At 40.8% G+C, this 23,070-nt stretch overlaps 1 protein-coding gene across 13 annotated transcripts; it reads left to right on the forward strand.

The window, feature by feature from the left end:
• The first annotated feature begins 293 nt into the window (after positions 1 to 293).
• Positions 294 to 22,193, forward strand: LOC105251178 (RIMS-binding protein 2). 13 transcript variants are annotated; one of them, XM_020027482.2, is made up of 17 exons: positions 298 to 2,189; positions 5,529 to 5,985; positions 8,473 to 8,807; positions 8,907 to 9,084; positions 9,219 to 9,674; positions 9,988 to 10,291; positions 10,494 to 11,077; positions 11,252 to 11,381; positions 12,029 to 12,237; positions 12,428 to 12,832; positions 12,998 to 13,523; positions 13,649 to 13,864; positions 14,159 to 14,367; positions 15,137 to 15,373; positions 15,532 to 15,787; positions 18,855 to 19,081; positions 20,455 to 22,193. In XM_020027482.2, the coding sequence occupies exons 2-17, from the start codon at positions 5,842 to 5,844 to the stop codon at positions 20,962 to 20,964; spliced, it is 4,926 nt and encodes a 1,641-aa protein (XP_019883041.1). In that variant the 5' UTR covers positions 298 to 2,189; positions 5,529 to 5,841; the 3' UTR covers positions 20,965 to 22,193. The 13 variants fall into 13 exon arrangements, with proteins under 13 accessions (XP_025269217.1, XP_019883041.1, XP_025269150.1 ...); XM_025413365.1 differs by having other exon boundaries at positions 299 to 2,189; positions 18,813 to 19,081; XM_020027481.2 differs by having other exon boundaries at positions 299 to 2,189; positions 12,053 to 12,237; positions 18,813 to 19,081.
• Positions 22,194 to 23,070: the final 877 nt, after the last annotated feature.

The following is a 23,070-nucleotide window of genomic DNA, read 5'->3' on the forward strand; positions in this document are numbered from 1 at the left end:
CTAGTTCCCCGCATCCTCGTGGATCCCGTACCTCCGTTTCCATCCTTTTCACACGATGGCCATTCGTCTACATGAGGAAAATTACACGAGAGGAGAAAGTACGATGGTTTTCAGAATGAAACGAATAGAAGGGAATCGAGGAACGAAGCTAGATAAATGAAATAGATGTGGGCGGCGGAAAGGGCAGGAAAGTCGAGGAAAGGGGTGAACGGGGACCGAGAGAGTTGGTAGCGGGAGAAGGTGGCGAAAGAGGGAGAGAAAGAAAGAAAGAAGAGAAACGAAGAGAAACAATGAAGGGGAGAGAAAGAGAGAGAATGTGCATGTGTGTGTTTGTATAGAGAGTAGAGATATCATAGGATCACCTCCTGCGTATTGATTGGTCTTTTGTGAAAGCTACACCCCCATGTAGCCGCGACGCGAACCATTTCGCCAAGTCACTAGACTTCCAGGGTATCGGACTTCCAGGGTTGCGATACCTCCATATTTGGCGCGCGGTCGATCGAACTCTTAAATGCCGCGCGCAAATCAACGCGGTCGACTCTACTCCCGCGCCAAAGATAATATTGCGAGCGATCGAGTCGGTGCGCATCGATACGCGACGAAGAGGATCATCCCTCGGAACAAGCGGGCGAGCGAAAAGTGACGCAAAGAAGATTGTGCGAGAAACTCCGGCGATACAGCGACTCTATATCGGCATTGATCGCTGAGTGACCCATATCTGGCAGTGACGGGAACCCCTACCCTTCTTTTCCCCTCCTCCCTTTCCAATCCCTTTCGACGTTTCTCGCATCCTGGCGCGCGCGCCTGCTCTTTCTCTCTCTGTCTCTCTCTCTCTCTCTTTCTCTTCAACCATCCCCATTCGCTTACCTTCCCCTGTACCCCGTACGGAGGTGCACCTCCACCCCACATGGGCCGTTGTATCCCCACCCATTACACCCCGACGACGAGCGACCACCATTATCGGCCCCTACCACCGACTCCAGCAGCCCTGCCTGCCTTCCACGGTCGAGCAGATCTTGGGGGTTGTACGGGATGATAGCCGAGTGAAAAAGCTTGGCAAGTCCCGAGGAGAGTTCGCTCATCAGCAGCAGCAGCCCTGGCCTGCCACAATCCCTTCGACTCGGTCATCGTAAGTGTCGTGTCGAGGAAATAGGGTGAAAGTTGTATGAATCGAGTGCGAGGATGAGCACGAAAGAAAGAGAGAGAGAGAGGGAGCAAAAGTGAGAGAGAACGAATGGATAGAGAGGATGCTTGATGAACAGAGTGGATGAGCGAAAAAAAAGAACCCGATCAAGCCCAGTCTAACATCCAACGTTTGAAACACAATCGGGAAAACAATACAAGTTGCTGAACGCGAGCGAAACGTCGTGTGGTGATGCCTCGAGACATATATCCCGCGCGAAACGTATATTTCCTGGAGTGCGGTCGATTCGCAAGGCTAAACGTGTACAAAGTGACGGTCCTTCGAAGAGTGCTGGTGCGGATAACGAGGACGACGGCGATGGCGATAGCGGCACCGAGACGGCAGACTAGTATGGCGGATGATAATCGTGGAGTGTCGGTGGTGCCATCGCTGCTGCCGCAGCCAACATCGCCGCCGCCACCGCCACCGTCGCCGCCACCACCTCCACCTCTGTCGTCTTCGCTGCCGTCACCGTCATTGCTCGTGACAGTGGTTGCACTACGTGCCCGCCGTGCAGTGGTGTCCGGTGCGCACCGGGTACACATGTACGCTACGTACCTTTCGCCCTTTAGTGAGATCAATAAGCAGTGCCGTGGCCACTCGAGCCGTGCCCCCGCCGGGAAACACTCGTTTCGTGTCTAGTGCTCTTCGTCCCCCCATTCTGACCTCCCTCCCTCCCGCCTTAATGTCGTCTTGATTTCCGCTTCGATTGTACGAGACTCGACTTCGCCAACTGGACCTCGAGTATGGGATCCCAGGCCGTCCAAGTTGTCACTGAAGGCTGACACCCAAGTGAACCGGAGGTGGCCAGAATTTCGACGAGATCTCCCTCGATCACGGACGGGGCTTCTTCAGACTTCTCCACTTTCGGGCTCGACGAGACTGCCCCTTTCCTCTCGCTTATCTAAGCGTATCAGTCGCTATCTCGTCCGCCATCGAGCTGTTCCTCGATTCGCCTCACGTAGCACTTGTCGTCCGCATCGAATTATTGCCAGCCAGCCACTTGGTAGGATTTTTTCTAGCCATCTTCTTATCGCTATTTCTGTCTCTTTTTCTCTATCGCGCTCTGTTCCTTCTCATCTTGCAGCTTCGTCTTCTTTCATGCTCCTTGCACATTTCCGGCCGTTCATATCGCGACTTTGACTACTTCTCCAGTTGCTCCTCGTTGCAACGGGATTGACTTTATCCACTTTGTTTTGCTCGACTCGTGTCGTTACAAGTTCCATGAAAATTTGCGGTATCGATCTTCCGCGATGACTCTCGCTCTTCATGTCTAACCTAAGTATCTAGAAGTATCAAAGACCTCGTCTTCCTCGAAAGAAATCGTCTTGACTCTGAATGGTGCGGAATCGCCGCGATATGACTGATTCTTAAATGAAGTCTTATGAATGGAAGTCTTATGAGTTTGAAAAAAATGAACGTGTTTACTCGACACGAAAATATTTGACATCCTGATGCGTAAATAACAGTCAGGATGCTCTTCGAATTTCACTAATGAAAAATCAAATTTCTCCATATAAAATAGACTCCTCTTATTGGCAATCTATCGTTGTTCACGCAATTTCCATTATTTGAACTAATTCACGTAATTACGATGTTGGAGCCAACAGTTTAATCAATCGTCCACACCCGATGATCAGTTCGAGGTCTATCGGTAATCAGAAGGTCAACGAACCGAAGAAAGAGAATTCTGAGTCACATAGTAGAGCAGTACTGACCGCAAAATAACGACGATAAGAAAGTATTTATCTAAGCGAGAGCTATAAACCGCGTATAAACCGGCGGAATAAAATCGATAATTGAGGCTAATATAGAAGTCTGGCATCAACTTGCTATGCGTAAATGAAAGAATGGAAGCTACTTTGTCAGAAGACTTTACTTCTTCTCTCTTCACATTTCTTCTCTCCTCACATTTCTTCTCTCCTCACATTTCTTCTCTCCTCACATTTCTTCTCTCTTCAGATTTCTTCTCTCCTCATATTTCTTCTCTCCTCACATTTCTTCTCTCTTCATATTTCTTCTCTCTTCAGATTTCTTCTCTTCTCGTGATTGTAATCGTGATGACAAAATTATTCTAATTTCTACTTATTTTACTCGCATGCTGAAAGGCTCTCTTTACTATCTCATTCACACGGAACAGGGCATTAACTGATTCTTCAATCGTCGTTTGATTCATCGCATTTTAATGCTTTGTGTACATTGTTACATCAGCAACGCCTGATTGTTCGCCGACGCGTTCGTGAACTTGTGTGGCAGAAAAGCGGATAATTGCCCGATGGTCGCTTTCACTGTGTCTGTTAGAGTCTAGCAGAAAGAGAAACAAAGAGCGTGCGACGCCAATTAAATGTATCAAGGGACGGAAGTCATGCTCGTGCGAGAGCCTTGCTATTAAATCACATTAATAAAAAGGCGATGAAAGAAAAGAAAAACTAACCGAGATGTTTCAGCTCCCATTGTTGATTATACAGTACGAGCGTGGTTTTCTATCGCGCATTACACGCAATTACATTCATTATCATAATGAGTGCTCGAGTTGATCACATAGATTTCATGCTTCAACGTTTTTCATATTATTATTTTACATCTCTCATCGGAATACACTTCTCCTCCCTTTCGATACGATTTTGATTAAAAACATTTGCGTAAAATATTTTCACCGCTAGATGTATTTTCAGGAAGATATTTACCCTCTCGAGCACATTTTATTTTCCCTCCCCCGCGATTCAAAAATAGATTGCCGATGATAATTAAATATTGCAGCAAAAGTTTCGTTCAATCTTTGATATAGAAGGATAGGAAGAACACCGGCTACGGATCAATTGATCGGACAGGACAAAGTTAGATGCTCTTTTATCTCGATGCATGAACGTACGCAGGTGACCGGATCCGGGGATGCGAGGGTCGATGCGCGTAAATCGTTAACTGAAGCTTTGTGAGCTCGAGGCACGTGTCGCTTGTCGTGACGTTTAACGAGATTCTGCGGCGAACGCAGGGTGCATCGTGTGTACCAGTTGTATGTGTGTGTATATATATATACAGGGTGGCCCGAACGTTCCAGCCAGACTGAGATCTTATAGGAAATTTAATTCTGAAGATAAAATTTCCTATAAACATGAGTCGAAAAATGCTTCCTTAAGAAATTATTCAAAAACCTCTGATGAAGGAAGAGCAAAAGGTGAAAAGAAAATGAAATTAAATAAATTTCTTGAAAAAAAAAACGATAAAAATAAAAAATACAAATCTTTTTCTTTTATGAAAATAAAATAATTTTTTTTTAACTAATATTTTAGTAATAGTAGAAAATGAATAAAGACGTTTTTCAAGAAATTTATTTCATTTTCTGTTCAGTTTCATTTTCTTTTTATTTCATTTTCTTTTCACCTTTTGCTCTTCCTTCATCAGAGGTTTTTAAGCGATAACTTCTTGAGGAAGCATTTTTCGACCCATGTTTATCGGAAATTTTTTGTTCGGAATTAAATTTCCTTTAAGGTCTCGAAGTCTGGCTGGAACGTTCGGGGCCACCCTGTACATGTGTGTGCGTGGATCTCAATCGCGGCAACTTTTTCGCGTGAAAACCGCGTCGCGTGCGGCGCGTTAACACGAGCCACACATACATGTAATACTGACGATGGTGTACGGCTAGTGTAACACCAACTCCTGATAATAATAACCCGAATGCGGTTGTAGTTGAACTCGTGTTCTCCCCCCGGTGTGCATGCCTGTGTAAAGTACGTGTTCGCGGTCGGTCAGGCTCGTTGCGGCAACGAGAGCCGGCGACGAGCGATCGTCGACCACGTAAAGTCGCAAACTCGGATTTTCCACAGGCGGATTACAAACTCGACGCGAATACCTGTTGCCAATAATCGCGCGGACTTGAATTTTTCATCCGTCAACCAAGTCTGGCGACTCGATCCGTAGCATCTATAAAATACTCGAGTCCTGCCCTTTATCCTGGATGGAGAACCTGATCGACCTGAAGCTTCTCTCGCCTATTATAAATATATGAGATCTCTAAAGATGTAATAAACATGTATTTTTTAATTTTCTTTTTTTTCGCCCTAGATGAGAAAACTGTCGAGGAGAGATTTGATTCGGAAGGCATCGCGTGAAAGCAACTAAATAATGGGCCAGAGATCGATGAAATCTGATTCGCGCTATTTTCGGCCACGACACACATCTTTCATTCCATCGACAGAGAATTATCGTTAATGAATATATCCTATTAATAATAATTTGCGTTGGACTTTTGTCTCGATTCAAGTCCCAAGAGTTTGAGAGTGAAACGTAGCGTAATTAGCCGCACTCTTTAACAAGAAACAATTTGCATACGTGCGTTTTCTCGTAGGATGATCCCATATCTAACTACGAATCGGCCGACTCGATGCGAAAGATCGCTGGTACCCCTTAAACGCGAGGCTCCCCCCCCGTTACCGAGAGCCACGGGAACAACTTCCGGCTCGCTCCTCGCCGAGAGAAATAGGAATCCCCTTTCGCACTACGCTAGAGTCGCACTGTTAAACCTGTGTGTGGGACCGTGTGTGTCGTACGGTGTGCGCAAAGGCGGGCCGCCCAATTAATTAAGATAGCTCCTAGACACACACGCTAGATCGATAGGGACCGGCCGCGATAAAGACTGGCGAGGGTCTCAGACTTCAGGGATGTTGCAGTGCTGTGGTGTTGGAGGTGGCGCTTCCACGGCACCTCACGCTCCGCAGCTGCAGGGTATCGGATCCGCTGTCGGAGCTACCACCTCCACGAGAACCACCATCATGCAGGACGCAGTTCTCGAATCCATCCTGGAGGTGAGTTCCTCTTCTTCCTCTTGCTCTTTCTTCCTTCTCATCTCGTCGTATTGGTGTAATGTTGCATCATCGTGATGGATATAAAAAAGTTTGCAAATGAGTACTTTTTTGGTATCTATTTGAAAAATTATTATAGCTACTTGTTGTTAGCAGTTGTTTAATTTGCAATTAATTATGGCTAATTGAAGATAACTTTTTCTGTTTTAGTGAATTGATGTCTGCATGTTGTTTGTTTTTAAAACTAAGGAAATGTGAATCCCTAGTCCTAGATTCTCTCGTCGAACAGGATCAGCGAGATATTATTTGATATTTTATTATTATTTATATTTATTATTATTATTATATTTATTATTATTATTATTATTATATATCTTCTTAAAATTCTTCTTTTTATTAAAATGCTCTTTTAAGTTGAATTATAATAATATTTTATATCCTCTCGTGGAATAGGATCAGCGAGATATTATTTGATATTTTATTATTATTTATATTATTATTTATTTTATTATTATTTATTATTATTATTATTATATATCTTCTTAAAATTCTTCTTACATATCTTTTTAAAATTCTTCTTTTTATTAAAATGCTCTTTTAAGTTGAATTATAATAATATTTTATGTTCTCTCGTGGAACAGGATCAGCGAGATATTATTTGATATTTTATTATTATTTATATTTATTATTATTATTATTATTATATATCTTCTTAAAATTCTTCTTACATATCTTCTTAAAATTCTTCTTTTTATTAAAATGCTCTTTCAAGTTGAATTATAATAATATTTTATGTTCTCTCGTGAAACAGGATCAGCGAGATATTATTTGATTTTACTATTATTTATATTTATTATTATTGTTATTATATTATTATATATCTTCTTAGAATTCTTCTTACATATCTTCTTAAAATTCTTCTTTTTATTAAAATGCTCTTTTAAAATGAATTATAATAATATTTTATATTAATATTTTATAAAATTGAATTTAATTAAAATAAAATTAATTAAATTAAATTTTATAATTTTTTACTGTAACTTGTGTGTAATACTCTCATTGTAATATGTTTTTAATTTTCAACATGGAGGCAGATTCATTTCGGTGATATGCGTGATCCCGAATATTATTTCGCGGTCAACAAAAATCAGAGATCTTTAGCGACGATATTAAAACGAAATCGCGATTGCGAAACGCGTGCGTGCGTTTGTCGCGTACGAAAAGTCCTTGAAATTAAAGCTGATTACGTGGAAAGGTAATATGCATGTAATCAATACACACATACACGCGGAAAAGTTATGTATAAACCATCGACAATGAACTGCGGTTCGTGAAAAGCTCTCTTTCACTCTCGCCGCCAGATACTCGATAAAGCTCGCATAATACGATGAAAAACAAAAGTTTTCATTAATACGTTCCGGTCGCGATTGCTCCTTCCCCGAGAGGCCTTAATTCGTGAAATAAAACCGCTTCAACTCCAGCGATTTAGTGATTTATGTCTTCTGCTCCTAAGGACTTCGAAAATTAATACTGACTCGCAACAGACAAGTTCTCTACCGCAATCTAGATAATTGAAGCAATTAATTTCCGCGAAGTGGTAAGCAATTTTGCGGATATTACATTTTTACGAGACGTCGCGGAATAATAATTACCGATTAATTGGAAAAAAAAGAGGTATCAAAGAAGAGGCGCGCGCGTTGAAATGAATCGGTCGGCATTATCCTTTTATTTTCCGATGATATTCTCTCGCGAAAGATTTCTCGCTAGATTATACACACAGCGAGATCGGTTACGCTTCGGGCAATCGCGGCACAAAAGCTCCTCTTTCATTACAAATGTGACATTCCAGTCGCGAATTACTAACTAGACTTCCCTCCAAGTTATTAAAAGCAGCAAAAATCGAAGCCAGCCTTCTTTTTTTTTTTTGCATCTGTCATTTCCATTCGGAAACATTGTCGCGGATAATAATATAAAATTTTATCAATATCTACTTATATTTTATATCTTGCATTATTATGATTCTTCTTCTTTTTCTTCTCTTCTTCCTCTTATTATTATTTTTATATATCTCCTCTCAACATCTTATTAAAATTACTTTCTTCAATTAAATTATAATTATATTAACATATAAAATAATATTATACATAAAATTTTATTAACTAATAATAATAATAATAATAATAATTTAGCTAATAATAAATTTTATTAAATATAAAATTTATGAATGATATTTTATTAAATATAAAATAAAAACCTATGATATTTTATTAAATTAAAAATTCATCTTGCTACATATGTGATTGTAAAAGTAATAAATCGTTTGTATAAATAGCTTCATTAATCGAAGGCTCATGTTTATGTTTAATAAACCTATACATGTTGCTGAGTACATGTCAATCACGCGCTGGAGAGGATGCTGCATCTCTTGTACCGAATGTTGACGGATACCATTTACGCGACGAGCCTAATTATACGATCGATTCGTTTTAGCAAATGCGGGAGACGGAAGCCCGACGAGCGGAGCTGGAGAGGCAGCATGCGGACGCACAGAACCAGTTGCGGGAGAAGATAGCAGGACGCTATCAGGGCCCGGAGTCGGTCGAGGCGTTGCAGTCGAAGATCCGGGAACTTGAGAAGAAGACGGAGCTGCAGATGGTGAAGCACGAGGAGCTGTCGTTGGAGCTCACCAGCCTGAGACGTGCGCGCAGCAGAGGACCGATCGTGGGGCACGTCACATCCTCCAGCGTCCCGACGTCCACTTGGCCGCCGGCCGGCTCCGAGATAGATAGAATCATCGCCAAGATTGAGCAGGACAATAGGTATTGGTAAAGTTTCTTTTCAATATGTCTTTGCGACTTTGTTCTTCTTGAACACCCTGTATGTATGTGCATAAAGATGCGAATGATTAATTGAAATCAATTCAGCAGCGGTAGGATGTTACACGACCTGGATCACGCGCGGGGCGCGATAACCACTCAGCAACCCTCGGCCACGCAAGGCATCCTCCGGTCCAGCTCGGAGAACCTTCCCAACCTCGGCCAGCATCAACACCCACCTCATCCGCACGCCCTCAACCTCGGAATGCCTACTCAGATGGGCCACGTATGTAGTCGTAATCATCCTTGTCACTCTACTTCGTTGATTTGGAAAGCATTCTTGTTCTTGCTTTTTATATTAAATAATAATCCTAAGAAAGAGATGTTTGCTAGTCGTTGATAAGACTTGTTTGAACACAGTACGCAGGCTCACCAATGCCATTAACGCCGATGATGCCTGGCTGTCCTCCACTGACGCCAAACGGGCCACCGTATCACTACAGCGAACCGATACCACCGGCGCCGTCACTCTCCAGTAGCCAGTCGCAGCCTGCTTTCCAACAGAAAATCCAACAATATCAGCAACAGCCGCAACAGCACGATTTATCGAGTTCCCATTCCCAAGGTGCTCTGCCGTCGCAACAGAAACAACAGCAACAAACGCACACTTCTCACTTTACAAGCAATCAGTATCAGGAGAGTTATCCACATACGCAAACGTATCAGCAACCACTTCAGCAGCAGCAGCCGCAACAACAACAACAACAACATCCGGCCTCGACCACGTACCTGACATCGGCCAGCCAGAGCGTGATTCCTCACTATACACAGCCTGCCCAAACCGCCCAGAATTATCAATTGAATGGCAGTCAACAGGTGTGTCGTCAATTATTCAATCGCGATTACTTTCTTATAAGCAGATAAATTAACAATAAGTAACGGATTCTTGAATGTCTATAGAGGCCTTCAGATAAAATTATTGTGTCGTTTCCGATGTACTTGAAAAAAGTATCTGCCTAAAATAGACTTTGGGTAGAGCAGTTACAGATTAATATTGGTCATTGACCTCTTGTCATATTTTTCTATATTAGATTCTATATCTAATTTTATCATATATATACATACCTTCAAAAAAAATTAACAAGATTATAAAACCTACTAAGATATAATTATTTTGTATCGCATACAGGCAACGACATATCCTAACTTATCCATGGCATCGCATCCGAACGGGACTTACAGCACGGGCGCATCTAGCTTCAATACGCAATTGCCTCATCACAATTACAGTGTGCCGCAGACGAATATCACGCAGACCACGTTACCCTCGATGTATTCCACCACGTCCTATCATTCCACTCTTGGAGGTCTCACGAGCGTACCCCAATCTGTTCTTCCTTTCTCCACTGGTCAAAGCACTTTTGCCACGAGTGGATCGACTTATTCCACTACCGTCGGGACCAACGCTTTTGGGACGTCGGGCGTAAGCTCAGGTCAGGATTGCACAAACACATATTATTGAAAGATTTAATATAAAATTACTTAATTTTTTTAAGAGCAAAAAAATAATTTAAATTGTTTAATTTAATTTAATTAGTTAATTTAATTTTTCTCGTCTAGAGAAAAGAATATTTTGTTAAATACACAGCGATCTAATTTTTAAAGTAAATTGATTCTGTTAATTTTTTTGTGCAGGTACTAGTTCGGGAGGCTTATTACAAGCAATAGGCGATCCTCTGCAAGCGATGCAACAACTCTCCGCCCAATCGCAGGCCAATCAGCTTCAGCAGCAGGCAATCATCCATCAGATCCAACAAAGCTTGCGAGCCAGTTCGCCGACCGCGCCCGGTACCGGGACCGGCCATCACTTTCTGGGTCCCAGGCAAATGCCGAAGATCCCCACGAGTATACTGACGAATCCCCTAGATCGATTGACTAACACCGAAGACATTATATCCGAAGGTCAAGTGGATATGCTGGATGTGCCCGGCAAGGGCAGATGTTATGTTTACATAGCTCGTTTCAGTTACGAACCATTCCAACACTCGCCAAACGCGAATCCGGAAGCGGAACTGCCAGTTCAAGGTGGTGATTATCTCCTAGTTTGGAGCCAGCCAGATGACGATGGTTTCTTGGACGCGGAGACGCTCGATGGTAGACGCGGTCTAGTGCCGGCTAATTTTGTGCAGAAACTGGTCGGGGATGATCTATTGGAGTTTCATCAAGCTGTCCTCGGTCTCAGGGACGTGGACGACTCTGCCTCGACGAATATTCCTCAAGTGAGCAATATGAAAGCTAACGAGGTACCTAGTAAGATGATGCATTTTTAATCCTTGCGACAAACAATATTATGACAATGTCAATATACGTATAATAATTAATGAGAATGTTATTAAAATCTCATTGAAATGTTAATCGGAGTGTAATAATGATTTTAATTTTGTCTATTTTAGTGCTATCTATTGCAAGATATTGATCTAGAATTAGCCGCGTTGGAAGAAGGTAATCGGAATCGTCAAACAGAACTGTCAGCGTACGCGGAACTTGATAATATCGCGGAGGAAGATGAACAAGAACCACCAGGTTAGTACACTTTTTAAGCTTGCTGTGATGATCTGCGAGGCATTGCATGATGCATGTTGTTGATCTCAAACGAAACAATATTTTTATCTCTAGATATCATAAATATTGGAGATAAAAATTTCTACATTCGCTATCCAATAAATGTCTAAATATATTTACTACTTGGATCAATCGATAACTTTAGAAAAGCTGGCAATTAGGTCCGTTTTCAGTGATGTAGTTGAAAGTTTTTTCTGACTATTGTTTCAAAATAATGCGATATATGACTATGATTATAGAAATTATTTATAAAAAGAAGTTGCTTTCATGATTTGTCCATCCTGCTTAATGTATCATGTGTAGTCTATACATGTCTAATGTAATATCTATGAATATTTTCAATACCTCAGAAACGCAATATACTAAATTACGTCCATAAGTGCTTCTCTCTTTCCTTTGTTGCTGGAAACATGAAAACTGCGCATGTCAAACAGTAAATGTCCATGCTTCAATAACGAACCGATTTTCATGAAGTGAATAATGGAGAACGCAAAGAACTGAATCGCGTTGCACTGTGTTGGCTGGACTTAGGTTGGCTTAGAGAGATAGATAATAGTCAGAGATCCTTAGCTACAGCTAGGCTTTGTCTTTGTCTTTTCTTCCTGAAGAAGTCTACATGTTTTCGGACCTAGTTCCGGCGCCGCAGCATCTCACGCTCGAACGGCAGCTCAACAAAAGCGTGCTGATCGGATGGACCGCGCCTGAAAACACGCACCAACTCGAGTCCTACCATGTCTACGTGGACGGGGTGCTGAAGGTCACGGTGAAGGCCACTGAGAGGACCAGGGCCTTGGTGGAGGGAGTCGATTCCACTCGGGTTCGTATGAAATCTTTTATTAAAACTTCATGAAAGAGACTAAACTGTTTTAAATTGATAAAACTGAGATTTCAGAGATGTAATAGATGATGAATTACCTTGTACAAAAGTAATAAGTCTTGAACATTTTTCTGCTTTATACTTTAATCCAATTGAACCGTGTTAAAGACGTATTCTTCTGTTGATGCAGCCGCACAGAATAAGCGTGCGTTCGGTCACGCATTCGAGAAGAACGTCGCGTGACGCTGCTTGCACGATGGTGATCGGTAAGGATGTCGCGCTAGGTCCGACCGCCGTCAAGGCTTCGGCTGTCACAGCCACCAGCGCTGTAATATCCTGGCTACCCAGCAACAGTAATCATCAACACGTCGTATGCGTAAACAATGTGGAAGTGAGAACCGTGAAGCCGGGCGTTTACAGGCACACCATCACCGGCCTAGCCCCGTCGACGATATATAGGGTGACCGTCAAGGCGAAGAACCTGCGGGCGACGCACTTCGAGGACCAAAACGCCCAGGCGGCAAACAATCTAGCCTGCCATGTCCACTTTAAGACGTTGCCCAAAGGATTGCCGGACCCTCCGGTCGATATCCAGGTTAATAAAATTTTACATGTACATTTAAATCTTGTAATTGTAGAATTTTCTCAAAAATTACAATTCCCCGGAGCCTAATTTGAATTTTTTTTAAGGTTTTCATGTAATATCATTTTCAAGGAGAAGATCCCTAACGAACATGGTACGACATTACGCGATTTTCAGGTGGAGGCTGGACCGCAGGACGGCACTTTGCTAGTGACCTGGCAGCCTGTTGCCCTAAACGGTTCGGCCGTCACCGGTTACGCGGTGTACGCCGATGGTAAGAAGGTCACCGATGTCGACAGCCCCACCGGCGATCACGCGCTCGTCGATATACACAAGCTCATGGGTCTCAACCCCAAGCACATTACCGTCAGGACTAAGAGCAGGGAGAGTCAATCGGGCGACAGTTGCGCGACGGCGATACCTTGCAGCGTACTTCGCGGAGGTGCTCCAGGTCATATGCCGTCTCATGGTGGACCTCAGCATATGGATCAGCGACAGCAACAATCTACTGGCATGGTCTCCCAACAGGATGATCCCACTCGTCATCGCATGACTGGTCAGCGATACCCAAACGCACCGATGCCCTCGCACATGCGACGACACGTGGGCAACAGGGTGGACGCCCACGGTCAGGTTATCATCGAGACGGACGAGAATCTTTCCGACAAAGAGATCTATCCCGGACAAAGTATTCCTCAAATGGGTAAATATAGAGAAACACGAAAAAGCAGGGGAATCTGGGTCGAGTGATGGGTGATTTCGGCAAAACTCAAACTCCCCTGACCTATGTAAGTTGTGTTTTATCTAATCGCGATCCGTCTTCTTCAGGTATTCCAGAGATCACGAAGGATTCCGCGAGCGAGGCAAATTATAGCGAAGAGGACGACCCCACGCGAAGATCACGAGGAATGCCGCCGCAGCATCACGGCCCGCATCATCGTTACGGTCCTCAAATGGACTCACAGGGTCCACCTGGCACGCATAGGTCTCCCAACATGGGTGGTCCCAGTGGTAGACCTCAAGATCCTTATTATGATCAAACGGGTAGATACGCAGTCATTACATTTCCTACAATAAAATCTGGTTTCTCATTTAATTTTATTTTTGTTTTAATTATTTGGAAAAATTTTTATTTAAGTTAATAAAATTATTTAAAATTTTTTATCATACGATGCCATCAAATTTGCTTTTGTGAAATTTTATTAGCTCAGTTTGTTGTTGTGATTTCTTTTTTAATTGCTTAGTACATGCATGTATAATTGTTCAATATTTTAAGTATATAAAGCGGCTCGTCGAGAATTACATATTTTAATAATTTTTTCTTTGTATATTACTCAGGATCTCAGAGAGGAAGAGGTCCGGTTTATCGTGGTGGACGCGTAACGCAAGCTCAAGGTGGAGCGAGCCATCCAACAAGTGCAGCTCAGCAGATGAACAAGAGGCAGCGATTGTTCGTGGCGCTGTTCGATTATGATCCTACAACAATGTCACCAAATCCAGACGCGTGCGAAGAGGAATTACCATTTTCCGAAGGCGATACCATCAAGGTTTTATCTTCTCTCATACTGTTCTCGTTTAATATTTATGAAAATATTAAAATTTTTAATTAAAATTAATTTCTTACATAAAAATTATATATTACCTTTCTAAAGTTTTTCATAAAATAAAAAGTTATCATTCGATTATATATATATATATATATATATATATATATATATATATGTACACAGAAAAAAAATAAGTGTCAAATCAAAACTTATATACTTAAACTAACGCGTTCATTGTTTCATATATACGCAACAATTTATAATTCTTCTTACAAGAATTTAATAATTTTAAATTTCAACAATATTATAGTCTTATTTTAATATTGTAATTGTCACCTCAAAAATATATAATTATTTGATTCTACTTTAAGAAAATTATAATCTTTGATTTAAAAATGTTATTTTCTATTTAACATTGTTTCTTTTCTATTCAAGAAAATTAAATCTTAAATCATAAGAATATATTTTTCTTGATTGAACTATATAAAATTATTTCATTCAAGTAAACAATTATTCAAGCAATTATATTTTTCTTTAATTAACGCAATATAATCTCATTTCAAGATTTTCATATTAAAATTAAATATATTTTCAAAAGAAGAATGTCCTTTTTTTCTGTGTATCTAATGATATTGAATTTTAGAAAATATGATAATTTTCTCTTCTTTTTTCTGTGTATCTAATGACATTGAATTTTCTAAAATGTGATCATTTCCTCTTCTTATGTGTATATAAAAGAAATCTATATAACATCTTATGCTCTATATAGGTGTACGGCGAAAAAGATGCCGATGGTTTTTACTGGGGCGAGTGTCGTGGTAGACGAGGATACGTTCCTTATAACATGGTAGAGGAGCTTAAAGAGCCGCCAGGTCAAGGTCAGCCTAGTAGGAGAGGGCCTACACAAAGCGAGAGATGGGGAGACATTTATGCGAGTATGCCCGTGAAAAAGATGATAGCCCTCTATGATTACGATCCTCACGAACTATCTCCCAACGTTGATGCTGTAAGATTTTTACCTCGTAATACTTTGAATTTTTTTAAATTCTCAGCCAAAAAATCTCACTTAAATACACTCTTAAGAATCTGTCGACTGTCTTGTATTGATGATTACAATATACGCATATTTATTATGTGGTATTAATCGTCTTATTAATTTTGCAGCAAGTGGAATTAACGTTCCAAACCGGAAACGAGATCTACGTTTACGGCGACATGGATGACGACGGCTTTTACATGGGCGAGCTGAACGGCGTTCGCGGTTTAGTGCCGAGTAACTTCCTCACCGAGGCACCAGGACAGAATCAGGGACAACCGCCTCTCGGTAGACGACCTGGTGGCCAGAGTCAGGGACCGGGCGCGAGAGGACCGCCGCCGCCTCCTCGGGAACCACCCCCGGCTGGTCATCGACGTGGCAAAGGTAAACAACACCAGTCGTCGTATTGATTCTTCCTTACAGTGCCAGACCGGGGCATGGATCCAGCTCCTCAAGCCAAACGACGTCGAGATCAATATTGTGTTTTGCACGGAGAAAAAGAGATTGTTTGGACAGCAGCGTATTTTATGTCGTTGTAGCAAATTCTTAATAGAAATTTCGGAAATATCCAAAATTTATTATTTACTAATATTATTATTAAATATTTTTGATAATAGCATCAAATATAACAACTTTTTATTTTATTTCGCTATTTTCTTGAAATTTCTTGATCAGCAAAATATCGCCAATCTAGATTCTTATTAAAAAGTCTCTATGATTCATGAATGTATTTCTCTTCTCATTGATTGGCGAATACGTTCAAAAATATTACAGATATTATTTTAAATCCTCGATATTTTTATTCGAAAATAATATTAAAAATATTTAAGGATGTTTTGTATGTACAATCCCAGCAAAAAGTAGCTGAAAATCAATATTGACGAATATCCACTTTTGGTGTATTTTGAGTATGAGAAATTGTGTGGAATATTACAATTTGATCTTAGTGCAGAGATGTATTTTTTAATATTTATTGCGTTTTTACTGAAATATTCCGAATTTTGTTAATCGAAATGATGAACTTTTGGCAGAGAATTTCGCCTTGTGACAGATACATGGCTAACTTTATTAAATTATATTTAATATCTTCTTAACCAGTTAGTACTTGTATAATATTATTTGACCAAATATTTCATCTGTATCTAAACTTTTGCAAATTTTAAACAAATTCTGAATATTATTTCCATGTGTTTTTGGCATTTGAATCGACGTTATACATTTCCCATAAGAACACATGTTAATTCGGTGCAAATTAAAATCCTTATAACTTGTGAATGCTTTAGTGAATCGATTTAAAAATTGTACTGAAGATTCTAAACATATACAAGATGTCCCAGTTATCTTCCATCGTCTTTCAAAGACAGATTCCTGGGAGCATCTGAAGACGATTTTTCCTCAACGGAAATGTCGAGGCACTAATAATTTTTCTAATTATAAGTTTTATTATAGGAAATAAGAAGTTTTTCGTAAACTAAGTTTTGTGGAAATAAAATATTAACAAAACCACATTCTTTGATTAATTTTAAATAGAGTTTACTTTAATTGAGTTTTAATTTAAGACTTAATTGCAAAGATATATAATGATAAAAATCGGGAACATGCAAAAAATGGTGGCCTTCATTGACATTTTCGCTGAAGAAAAATCGTCTTGAAATGATCCCAGGAATCTGTCTTTGAAAGATAACTGGTAACACCCTGTAATAAGGACATTCTGTACAATTTTCATTAAATTCCCAATATTTTGAAAATAGATACAAAACATCCTTAAATTTGCTTTAGCAGAAAAGAATGAGAATTTACTCGACAAGATTTTTTTTTTATTTTACAGATTTTACAATAATGAATGGAATAAACGATTACAATAGCAACAAAAATTCTTTTCCTCCGTGTGCACCTCGATATCGTTTCGACGTCTCCAATCACCGATATGTGCCTTGATGTAGCATTTGCAGCGCAGTATAAGAGCCAAATTTTTAGAAACTAGAAGCGATTGGTTCCTGCTGTAAGCTAGAAATTGTTGGACGCGGTTCGAGGCAACGGGACGTTGGAAACTGGCTCGAGGAGTTGTTGACGTGTGTCTTTCTACACCGACGCGACGCGCCGATATTTCGTAGATCTACGATCGAATCGAAAATGCAATCGCGTTGCGTACAATTCAGTCGAAGCGATAGCGTCGCGTCGGTGTGTAAAAAAAAAAAAAAAGAAAGAACGGAAACGCAAACGGCAAGCAACACAAGACACGAAACCAGATGTGCCAGACGACATGCAGAAGGATCATACTGATATTATTATCGTTGCGCGCTAATCTGGCGAGTCTCCGGGTGATCTTCTATATGCAAATCGAGCCGAATGAGCATGCGGCGTATAATTAGACGAAATCATCATTTTCGAGTCAAGTGTAAATAATTGTAATTGTGCGAATTTGACGAATTGCGCGACACGTCCCTCAATCACACGCACCTTAATCAGAGGGACTCGTTGTTTCGCTTCAAATGTGTACACGCAGGTGAAACGCACTTAAAATATCGTCGATAAATCTGCTCTCTTGCGAAGGCATTTAACGATGTTTATATATATATATATATATATATATATATATATATATATATATATATATATACGAAATTGTCAATGTTACATCGATAGAAATTTTTTCTGTGTCACATGTACATAAGAGAATTGGTGAACGAGGAAAACACGTGCTGTCATACACACGACGATATACATATATATATATATTATAAATTTTATATAGATATATATATATATATATATATATATATGCAATAAAACACCAAGCTGCTTTCAGTGTCTTCTATTAAGTATATATCTAATATACATATATATACATATACGTATATTTTTAAATATATATTTTTTTTTTCTCTCCGGGCACTATCTGCCTCTGTTACTACTATTCTACGTATATCTGTCCTATTCTCTCTGTCTATATTATATACATACGTATTATATATTTACACTATATATATAATTATCGACTGATTATATACACACACGATCATGTTGCTGTGATATATAACAGTTTACTTTATATACCGACATGATCTGTTTCTGTGTGCCTGAACTGATCGATGGTCGTCGTGTCACATGATTGTCGTTCGTGTCGTGTTGTCATGCTGGCCATTTACGATTACGTTGATTTTTTCCGTTTGATTTTATTCATGGATCGACCCATAAGTAAGATTACGCTCGTAAATTTCCTTCCAAGATGCGCAAATATTCGAATGATCTTACTCGATCAGCTAGTCGTCGCGCGATCTCTCTTAGAATCTCTGAAAAATATATACCCCGGCATGCTCGATCGACTCGAAGGAAAAGAGAAAACGAAAAGTAAGAGATAAATGCGCCATAAATGACAACACGGTTCTGTTCTCTTCTCTGTTGCTAGATGCCTGCATTGTGCCTGTGTCTGTCCCTGTCTGTCACTTAGACTCTAGACAACTACAACAACAACCACCACCATCACTAATGAACAACCAACAACATCAACTACAACATCAAAACAATCCACCGCATCTAGCCTACCAACAAGCGAATCACCACAGCTACACGACCGTAACCACGTCCAATCAGCATGGGCCCAGTCACTTGCCACCCGGCGGCGGTGTCATGGGTGCCCATCAGCAAGGTCCCGTACCGCCCCACCTTCAGCAACAGGTGAGCCCGCTCCTCTTCCGAGAATTTCTTCGCGCGCTTACTTTCTCTATCTTTCTCTCTTTCTCATGTGCTTTTCTCGTCAGATTCGTGTGCTTTTGTGCGCTTCTTCAGGTACACCGAGGTTTTTCACGATCGACGATGATTGTCCGTGATCGACAAGTTGTTGTTCTTAAGAGCTGTCAGTCTCCTTTTTAAAGGAGTGGAGATATTGAAATTTGAATTTTTATCACCAAGTCTGAGGGAAATTGTATATTTTCTCATTGTAATTATTACGTTGTTAGTTTAGAAAAAAGTAATTTTTTTTAAATTCTTCATATTTTATTTTGACTAAGGTAAAATATGGATATCGAATTTTAATTGTAGAAAGTAGGAGAAATTTATAGGAATCTTATATATTTTTGTACATTTGTATTGTTTCGTCGCTTTCTGTGCTTTATTGTCGGCTCTAACTCGCGATTCTAACTATTTTTGCTGAATGATATTTAATTCTTTCGCATGAACGCAAGATAAATATATATATTGCAGAATGAATATATACGGAATATAAGGTATTAATTGCCTCAGATAATTATTAATTTTTTTTAGAATATCAATTTCTTTCAAATGTAACGTAGGCTGAAAAGAAAATAGACAGTTTTTTCATCAGAAAAAAATTTTTCATCAGAAAAATCTGACTGCTATTCGGTCCAACATTTTTGCATTTTGCTTAGTCGTATGTGCCTTTTTGTAATTTCGTAAGTGTAAATCGCGCTTTATATCACACAGCATGTTGTACTATCGTCTTACTTGGCCTCTTGTAATATTAAAGTCGTCGCAAACTGTGAAAATGTACTTTTTGCTTCGATAGACCGCTATAGCGTGAATGTCCCACACTGATACATATTCTACAAAATTTGTGACGAATCGAAAGTATGACACAAACATCTTTATATTTCAGTTTATTTCTCTATCTTTACTTTATCTTCTTTAGACTATATATGCCTCGTCTATCAACAACTCTCGTTATTTTCGTCGTCAACTTATTTTAAACTACGACAACTATAGAACAAGGATCATTGCATCTCTTTTTCGAATTGCCGATAATTTAGATTTTCGTTAGCGAATCGTAGAAAAGATAGAAAATCCTTAAAGTGATAGAAAAGCCTTCTCTCGCGAACAAGTGACACTAGCGGAGATAATCGGTAGAACGCGATAGAATTAAGCAGAAAATAGAGAGTAGAGAGTCTTTAGAAAAAAAAAAGATAGACATGGTTTACAGGATTAATGTTCTAGCGATTGGACGAATTCTCAGCAAAGAGGCAGGGGGAAAAAAACCAAAAAAATTTCATATCCAAGGAAGAACGAGTCATTTATCCACATTTCTTTGTTCTTAGGGGAAGGGGAGGGGCGGCGTGGTCAATCGAGTCGCTGGTAGTAACATGCCGGGTATGCAGGGCCAACACCTTCAACAGCAACAGCAGGACTATCAGGGCCAGCCGAATCAGCCGTATCAGCAGCAGCAGCCGAATCAACCGTATCAGCAGCAACAACCGAATCTAGGATACCAACAGCAACCTCAGCAACAATTCCAACAGCCGCAGCAACAGCAGCAGCAGCAACCGGGCCAGCCGTTCGCGCAGCAGAATCAACAGGGTGGACCCGGAATGCAACCCCCTCAGAGCACCAGCAAGCCCATGAGAGGAATACCGGCGGTGCTGCCGACGGCGCAATCCAAGACCCAACCTAATACGCAGCAGAATCAGCAGCAACAACAGCCGCAACAGCAGAGCACCGGACCGAACCTGATGCAGAAGTTCACCGAGATGGCAGGCGCGAGCGCTGGCGGTGATATACTATCCAAGGGCAAAGAGCTGATCTTTATGAAGTTTGGATTGGGCAAGTGAGAAGGAGTGATCGTTGACGGCGCGACGATGATAATAATAATAATGATGATGATGATGATGATGATAACGACGCGTTATCGCGGTTGTTTTCGTTTCTTCCTTTTTGCGCTCGACGTTCACGTTTGACGCATGCGCAAGTTGTCGATTTCGCGACAAGTTGTGTAAAAAAAAAATCAGTATTATGACAAAACGTTATTTCACGGTGGAGGGAATACGTAATAACGAGTAGTCTCGCCGGACGTGTTATTATTGCCGAAGACAAGGTGGAGAATAAAAAGGCGAAGAATCTGCGCCGCCATCGCTGCTGCTGCTGTTGCTGCTGCTGCTGTTGTTACCCGCTATTAATAACCGTTAATTGTGTTGTAAAAAAAAAAAGATGGAATGAAATCGTCGCTGGACAGATATAATCGAGAACGAACCTCGGATGGGAGAAAGGACGTTCGGTGGAAACCGCTCGGGATTGAAAGGTCCACGCCGAGAATCGACACTTGACGATTCCATCGATCGAGAGGAGAGCAAAAGGGATGCGTATGAGATTCATCGAACTTCTTCTTAATTCTCCTTCTCCGAAATCTTCTTCTTCTTCTTCTTCGCGAGACGGTAGGATCCTCGATCGGTGTGTTGCATGGTCTATTAAAAAAAAAAAAAAAAAAAATACTTGCCGATTGTTCGCCCGCCAAGTATGTCTTAATATAAATGAGATAATCAATGCCAGAAACATGGAATTCAACTATCAGCGTCGTGTCTTATAAATCGCGTATCCGCGCGACTGTTTCTTCCAATCTCTCTTCGTCCTCTTCGAACCTCATGTTACTCGGAACCGCCGTTCGGTTGTCGAAGCAAATAAACCTTCGTCGCGATTGTATCGAATTCGAGAAGAGGAAAACGCACGTTAAAAAAAAAAAAAAAAAAAAAGAAACGAGCGGAAGCGAATGCGCAGCGAGAGCGTAGACCGGAGAAGTCGAAGGAGGCCGGATTTTTCGTGGACAGAAGAGAGAGGTGGAGGCCGACCTAGAGAGGGATAACCATATCGTCGTATAGGAGTGAGGACGCGACAACAACATGGGTGTGCCTTTGGAGAACCGTCTCACCCAGCAGCAACCAATAATCATATCTTTAATCGATAATTCTCTAGCTATTTTTTCCTTCCCTCGTGGAAATCGAGCGCTATATCGAGAGCCATGGCGGCGCATACACAAATAAACGATGACGATCTCTCGTCTTGACAATTTTCTCTTGTTCCCATGTGTGTGTGTACATGTGTGTGAGACTGGAAAAGCTCCTCTCCCCCTCTTCGCGTATCTCGTACGCAACCACCTCCCTGTATCCTCCTCCCCCGCTTCTAGCATCCCCTTGGATGGACCCGCGCGCGTAGAATCGTCACAACTGGACCGCAAGAGAGAGAGAGAGAGAGAGAGAGAGAGAGAGAGAGAGAGAGAGAGAGAGAGACAGAGAGAGGAATGTCGGGCCTCCACATTCTTGGATGAATCTCAAGGTTTGGGATGGCTTGTTCGATTGAGAGAATCGAGCGAATCGATTCGAGGACGACGCGTTGAAGGGTTGAACGACGATGGGGCCGCTTATCGTCCTAAATCGGCGCACAAAAATCCAGAGCGAAACCGAACAACGGCGGACACCAATGAAACGCAGACGTAAAACACTACTTGATCGTTCGATCGGGATCGAACGTTAACTATATATCATAATTGAGTGTATGTGTGCGTGCGTGTGTGAGAGAGAGAGAGAGAGAGAGAGAGAGAGAGAGAGAAAGAGAGAGAGATAGAGACAGACGAGGTGGAAACGGGAGATCATAACGCGTATTAAGTAACGGGATATACATATGCATATACAGATATACATATATATATATACATACACATATATACATATATTATATTTAACTATTGCAAAGTGTTGTTACATCGCTACTTGTATCGTATTTTGTACAGAGTATCTTTACCTTGGATTGTTTTCCTTTCGCCAAGATATATCTTTAACGAGGAAATAATAATTATATAGGCGGAGAAAGAGCGACGAATCTTTTCCGGTTCCACTGTCGAGTCATTCATCATCATCATCATCACATAAAAAGTCATCGTCGCGCCA

The sequence above is a fragment of the Camponotus floridanus genome, unplaced genomic scaffold, assembly GCF_003227725.1.
Source record: "Camponotus floridanus strain SB8 unplaced genomic scaffold, Cflo_v7.5 scaffold11, whole genome shotgun sequence".
NCBI classification, from domain to species: Eukaryota; Metazoa; Arthropoda; class Insecta; order Hymenoptera; family Formicidae; genus Camponotus; species Camponotus floridanus.